Source organism: Pteropus alecto, unplaced genomic scaffold (genome assembly GCF_000325575.1).
Source record: "Pteropus alecto unplaced genomic scaffold, ASM32557v1 scaffold5, whole genome shotgun sequence".
NCBI lineage: Eukaryota > Metazoa > Chordata > Mammalia > Chiroptera > Pteropodidae > Pteropus > Pteropus alecto.
Window position 1 is genome coordinate 3459930 of NW_006441953.1, and position 6942 is coordinate 3466871.

A 6942-nucleotide genomic window follows, 5' to 3' on the forward strand; every position below is an offset into this window, starting at 1 on the left:
ATTCTTTTTAACTTAAAAATATACCTAGGCATGCCTCAATGCAGGAGGCCATGATGTGCTCACATTTTAAAACAAAACTGTCCACTTGCTATACATGTAATTAAAACATTCGGATACATTTTACTGTGTTTATTTTTCCTACCAAAAAAATAAGGCAAAAAATAAACAAATTAATAAAAAATGTATGCAGCCCATGCCGGGCTGGCAAAAAAAAAAAAAAAAAAAAAATTAGTCATGGATTTCTCCCCCTAAGATATGATACTTTATTCTGTATCCTAGAAAAACACTGTTTAAAAAATTTTTATACAACTGATTCTGCATGTTCCAACTACTCTGAGTACTCCGCCTTACAGTGCACCCCAAGACAAGTCAACTACACTAAGTATTTGGGAGGTATACCCTTCTGTACAGCTCGTTTGTAAGCAATGCAAGTGCATAACCACTACTCTAATATAGTGCTCAAAAGATTAATTGAAACTTTCATCACATCTTCCCCTCTTATAACAATACAACTGAAGGTAATTGCCAGATGCATCATAATCTTTTCGTCTTGTAAAACTTGGCATCGAGTCTCTACAGAAAGATGCATGGCAAAACACGCCACTGCTGTTGCTGCTTCTAGAAACAACTGGCAAAAAATATTTAAAGCTAAAATTTATTGCTCCAGATTTAACTCGCAGAACCGTACTGTTGTGTACAAACTGTTAATCTCCATAGATGCTCAGACGTGATTGTCTCCTTGTGTCTAAACACACAAAATACAAGCGGCTATCTGTACAGTTTACAGTACTGAAACACATATATTTGAAAATGAAGTATAGATATGTACTTTGCAAAGATACATGATTTTACAGCAGGGGTTTACCCAAACTTATTTTTTACAGCCACTTTCAAAATAGACAACAACTTCACTAGTATTAAGCTAAATTACATCAGAGAAAGAATCAGTGTATTGAAATAGAATGGCCAATTCCCCAAGCTCCCAAATAATTTTTATGTCTTTTTCTTTTCTTCTCCTTTTTTTTTTTTTGAGGAAACCCCTATACATAAAATGAAAATAATATCTGGATATTTTCTTCAGTGGTGGACTAAGCAGTTTCTTAAAACAAGACATTAGTTTGCCCTTCACTTCCAAATGCCTTGAAAAAGATATACTACTGCCTTAAAAGAACCATCGGAATGCTTCAGCGCTGGGAACAGGTGTTCTCTATAAAAAAAAAAGCAAGAAAACAAGTTAAGCTTTCTTTCACGCTGATATAAAATTAGATTTTTCTCCTTTATACTTCAGCAATATTTTTAGTCATCTATACACAACATAATGACTTGTATATTTCAACATTTAATAAAAAATAAATGTGATGTATCTTAGATTATAAAAATTAGAATAATTAATTTAATTCTAATTTAGTAAATAGAATGATTAAAATACATTAGTCTAAAAGAAAAAAAGAGGAACACAGCCTAGAATACAGATATTAATCAGAATAAAAGGGAAGGTTCAAGCTATTAATCAATAGCAAGGAGATGAGCCAACAAGCGTACTTAACACCTGTATCTGCTACATACATATGCATCCTATGTAAGGCTGATGTTTATAATTCAGTAATTTCTTTATTCTGGAGAATTTCTTTTATGAAAGAACCACAATAAATATTACATCAACATTACTTCTATCACTTAACAACTACTAATGATAAACATTTCTGCATATACTCTAATCAGAACAAGATTGACAAAATATATAACTATTTTAAAGTAAGTCTGCATTTCAACCAATTAATGCATATATATGAAATCAACTTACACCTAATTAATGATCCTCAATGGAACATAACTATCCTTTTGTATCATAAAATATACTATAGTTTTCCAAAGGAGTAATAACCTAGCACCAAAATATGAGCACTTCTTTTAACAAAAAGCTTTAGTTACTATGTTTTTTTTGTTAAACAGTAGTTAAGCATTGAATTTTTCTCTCTATATAAACATTACAGCAATTAATCGTGCCATTCCCTTTAAAAAACTGAGAATCACATGAGTATATACTGAAGATACATAAGAAACAAGCTAAGCATAAGTTTTCCTATAGGGGCAAATGAAAGAGAGTTGATTTTATTCCTTAGACCAGTTCAACAAGTCTGTGTCGACTATAAGATGGCTGCTGAGGATAAATAAGTATATAAATTGGTATGTTGAATGTTACCAAAATATTACGTGAGTATAGTGCACACATGTGTGTGCACACACACACACATGCACACCTTGTAAAGAGTGTTAACACTTGAATTTAGTATTTCAGAAAAAACAAAAATTCTACTATAAACACTCTTTAATAATTGGGGTTAACATATATATACTTTTTCACATAACATTTGGTTAACACAGTCCTACTATAGTAATGCCATCTAAAAATAAAAGTGCATTAATTGATTAAGACATCAATTGAAATTTAAATGAATAAAATAATTCTTCTGGAAAGCAGAGCTACTTTCACTATCTATGCTAAAAATTATTTCAAAATAATTGATCTCACAGTCAATACCATAAATTTTAAAATAATGTGTTCAGAACAAACTAATATTATCTGATCCAAGTTTGCATATATGTGCATACAAAAATATTTAACTTGTGAAGTATTCTCTAAAAGCCCAAATGAAAAGTTTCAATGTTCCCATAAAAATGGTTCCTATCTTATTATTATTTTACTCCTTACTCCTCATAGTTTCATCTGTTTTCTTCTCACAGCTCACTATGCATACCTAGATCCCCATCATTTGCTTGGTTGGTGAGAAAAACTCCTTTACTGCTTCCTTAAGTTAACTTTTGAATGATAAATATAATAATTATATATGTTCATCACATTTATTTAATCATTATTAAAGGAACTATATGAAGAAACATAATATATTCATTATAATATTCATGCTTTACACACACACACAAACACACACACACACAAACATATAAGCAGTAAATGAAAACTTAGACGTTTATACCAGATGCTAACTTGCTGCCCGATGCCAACTAAGAATAAATTTTATATAAGTATGCATACTTATATAAATGTAGTCATTTTTAACAAGATATGTTAGATCTAAGCATATCTGTGCAATTAGATTCACATATGAAAAATAAACAAGTGCATATATATTCATGTATATTCACATTTACATGTATAGTATATGACAGAGATGCCAACTTACTCTCAGATGCCAACTGGAAACAAGATTGTAAGTATATACTTATATAATTTTGTATCTTGATAAATATATGTTTACAAAGATAAACAGAAAAAAATATATGGAATACATTTTTTAAATGAGATGAACTCCTTATGTCTTAAATGCATTTTTAAATCTCATTCTGACTCTTTGCTCTTCCTGTGCCCCTTTCCACAACTTGATTTAATTTGCGAAATTTAGAAAAAGGAAGCTTTATAAAATGCCACCTGAGATCGAAGGTCATTGTTTTGAGGAAAAAAGATAAGCACTTCTCAATGCTTCTTAGAACAAAAATTATAATTAGATAATGCAAAAATGAAAAAAGCAAAAGGCTGGTTTTCTATATTAACGCAATCTGTCACAAAATAGCTCTGTGATGTGTACATACTACTGTGCATACCCTGAGACCAGTATGTACCTCCATGTATAAGGATATGGACAATCCACTGCTCCAAGGAAGAAAGAAGATAAGCAGGGAAGCATCTCTTAAAAATGATTTCTCTCTTATATTAAGATCTTTGAGGTCAGAAGCCTAAAAATGATTAGGAATCACCTAAAATGTGTGAGAAAAGAAGCACCGGCATATCAATTAGAACAAATTATCAAGGCAGTCACCAGAAATTTGAAGTGTATGTTCTCTAAAAGTTTTATTTCAGGGTTAAAAAAAGTAACGAAGTTCCTTAGTGTCTCACAGGCCAGACAAAACACACGCATATCCAAACTCCTGCCCAATTTTCACTGGGCTCACTGGAAATTTACTGTAGGGCTGAACTGAGTTCTTTCCAAAATAGATGAGACGACATTGTTTTCATAGGTAAAATAGTGGGTTCAATTACAGAATTTTGATTCAGTCTGTACTAATTTGGGGACATATCTTCTCTAATTTCGTCAACTAAATAGGGCATCTTTGTAAGATGACTTTTATTTTCAATGGTGCAGGAGTTCTGCCCACCAACGCGGGAGATTACACAGTCTGACCAGCTAGCTACCTTTGGGTTATATCAATTCGAGAGGCCCAGCTGGGGAATCACACTCTTGATGAGATTACAGTGACTTTCTGGATCTCAGTGATGCTTGCAGGAAAATTGTTATCCTGAGTGACAGAAAAGCCAGATTCCCCAGGAAGAGAAGAGGGAGGGGTGGTAAAGAATAGAATTGAGTTGATCAGCATTGTTTAAGGCAGCCTTCACTACTTATGCAGGTGGAAACACTGACGAACAGCAGCCTTGCTCCCAGGAGGCCTGAGGAGAAACCTGCAGTCCCAGTTCTTCGAGTACTGCTTGTAAAGCTTGGTGTTCTGGAGAATTCATCTCTAGGTGAGCCAGATATGAAATGACCTTCGAGCTTAAAGGAATAGCTTCTGTTTCCCTCCTAAATAACTTTAAAAAGCCAGCATAGTTCTTTGAATGGAAGAATGATGTTTATCCAAGCCCAAGTACCTTTTACATTTAATATGTATGTATGTATGTATGTATGTATGTATGTATGTATGTATGTATGTATGTTATGGAAGGAATGTATTTCAGTTTGATTTTCATTAAATCAGCAATTAACAAATGATTAAGTAATATAAAATTAATAAGATTACCAAAAGCTGCCACCTTAAGAATTAAGCATAACGCTCTCTTTTCTGGTGCCTGCTAAACAGTCATGTGGATTATGGCATCTTGGGGCTGACCAGGCCTCCACATACTCTTGTTGAAATAGGTCAAGTCCAATAAAAACTCACTTCCTAAAAACTGAAAATGGAGTGTCTATAATTCTGTACATATGGAGATATGTAGAACTGGCTATTTATACATCTTGATACAATATGTAAAATATAGCAATATTCAGAATGCAATAAAACTAATCATTTTAATAGAACTAGATGGATTTTCGAAGAACAAATTAAAAATAACTCAATGCTAAAATTTACTTCCGAATGCATGTTATAAATTGAGATAATAACGATGACCTCAGCAAATTCTGTAAAGTTAAATATTTCTTTCCAATAATTACTTTTAATCCAAAAATCTCAGTGATTTGCCTACAGAATTCTACTGTGAAACAAGATGGCTCTAATGCACTGATTTCCAAGTTGAAGTCAGTATCTTGGGGTACCATTATCCGTACACTAATCAAAAAACAATTTTCTCTGTTCCCACTTATTATTAACGAAACATAAGTCATCCAATCATTTTCTGATTCCCATATAATGATTCTTTTTGCAACCAAAAGCAAAGCAATTTTAAATCATAGTTAAGCAACATAGCCTCTTGAAAGTCTTTAGAAATACTGTTTTCTGTGTGAGGGATCCCACTGTAAGTTTTTTAGACTCCTGGGCAACAAAGGCCTTGAAATTCGCAACTCCCACTCCATTTGATTAATTTCTTCACTCTAGAACTTGAAAACCTTAATGAACCACAGAATTTGCAATAGAAAGTATGTGAATAAATATGACAAAGGATAATAGTAGGTCTCATTGTCTGCCTTTAGATATTTGACTATATTTTGTTTTGACTTCATATGACACTTTCAACCTTTGGGGTGTTTCAGATGAAAAGGAAAAGAATTCCTGATGGTGGAAAAAAAACTTTTTTTCCCATGATTTGATTCACAAAGAATGCTAAAATGTACAGGTTAATTTTTTTACTGATGAAATTTCAAAACCTACTTGGATAAATGGAAAAATGTGTTATAAATAATATTATGAATGTGACTACACACACAGGCACATTAACACAACTCACTGGATAATTAGTTGGTCTAAAATGATACCTAGCAAATGTTACAGACTCCCCAGAATGTTTTCAGCAGAAATATGTTTCTGTCCTATTTACAAATAGTATATTTTAAAAATCATAGTCCAGCAACTATAATAGAATTATTAGCAAGAACAGGTATAAGATAGGTCGAATCAGTCTGAGAGAACTAATTTATGATAAATCATAATCTCACAGTCCAATAATTTCCTATTATAATTAAAAACTTTATATTTTAATAATATTATCTTAATTTAAAAATAGGTGGATTGATGTATGCACTGTTTCCACTTTTTAAGTTATATCTAACTTTCTCCTTCTGTCCTGCTGTAATATGTATGCATCATGTTATATATATTTCAGATTAATTTTTCTCATAATTCAGATTTATTATATAAACTATATAAGACATTGGTATACTCACATCTGGTGTTGGCCATTATCCAGATGTAAACTAAAAACACCTATCAATATTACCACTAATTGGAATATCAGACCCTCTTTAAAAGGAGAAAAGCACGAAAGTAACTGGATAATTTTATGACCCAATTTTTTCGAGGTCTTAAATATGATTCTAAGGAGCAGTTTACTTTTTTGGTTTCCAAATTGACATTTGTGGCCAGGATTTTTCTGATTAATGGTAGAGAACTAGAGATGGTTTTTTCATTAGTATTGATCCTCTGAGGGCTCCTGCCACTCCTTCTCCTCTTCCTCTTCCTCTCCCACCTACACAAACACCACCACTCTCCCCATCACCATTGTGATGGCATGATTTTAGACTGTGATAACAAGACTTTAGAAGGTAAGATGATTTTCGTAAATAAAGATGAGTTTACACATTATGTTGTAAAGTTGCTAAGTCAAGTCAATATGATGGTAGAGTCAGTTAAGAAAACAATTGTCTAAAGGGGAATTTGCGTGTGGGGTAGGAGTGGGTGGGTAGGAAGGAAAGTAACAGCTTAACATCATGATTCCTG

General features: G+C 32.5%; 1 protein-coding gene across 1 annotated transcript in view; it reads right to left on the reverse strand.

Moving 5' to 3' along the window:
- Window positions 1–1017: 1017 nt before the first annotated feature.
- The window catches only part of CXXC4 (CXXC finger protein 4), an 18359-nt gene continuing 12434 nt past the window's right edge, over window positions 1018–6942 (reverse strand). The window contains exon 2 of the mRNA XM_006918885.1: window positions 1018–1207. Coding sequence (XP_006918947.1) covers window positions 1163–1207 — 45 coding nt within the window. The 3' untranslated portion in view covers window positions 1018–1162. The remainder of the gene's footprint in view (window positions 1208–6942) is intronic.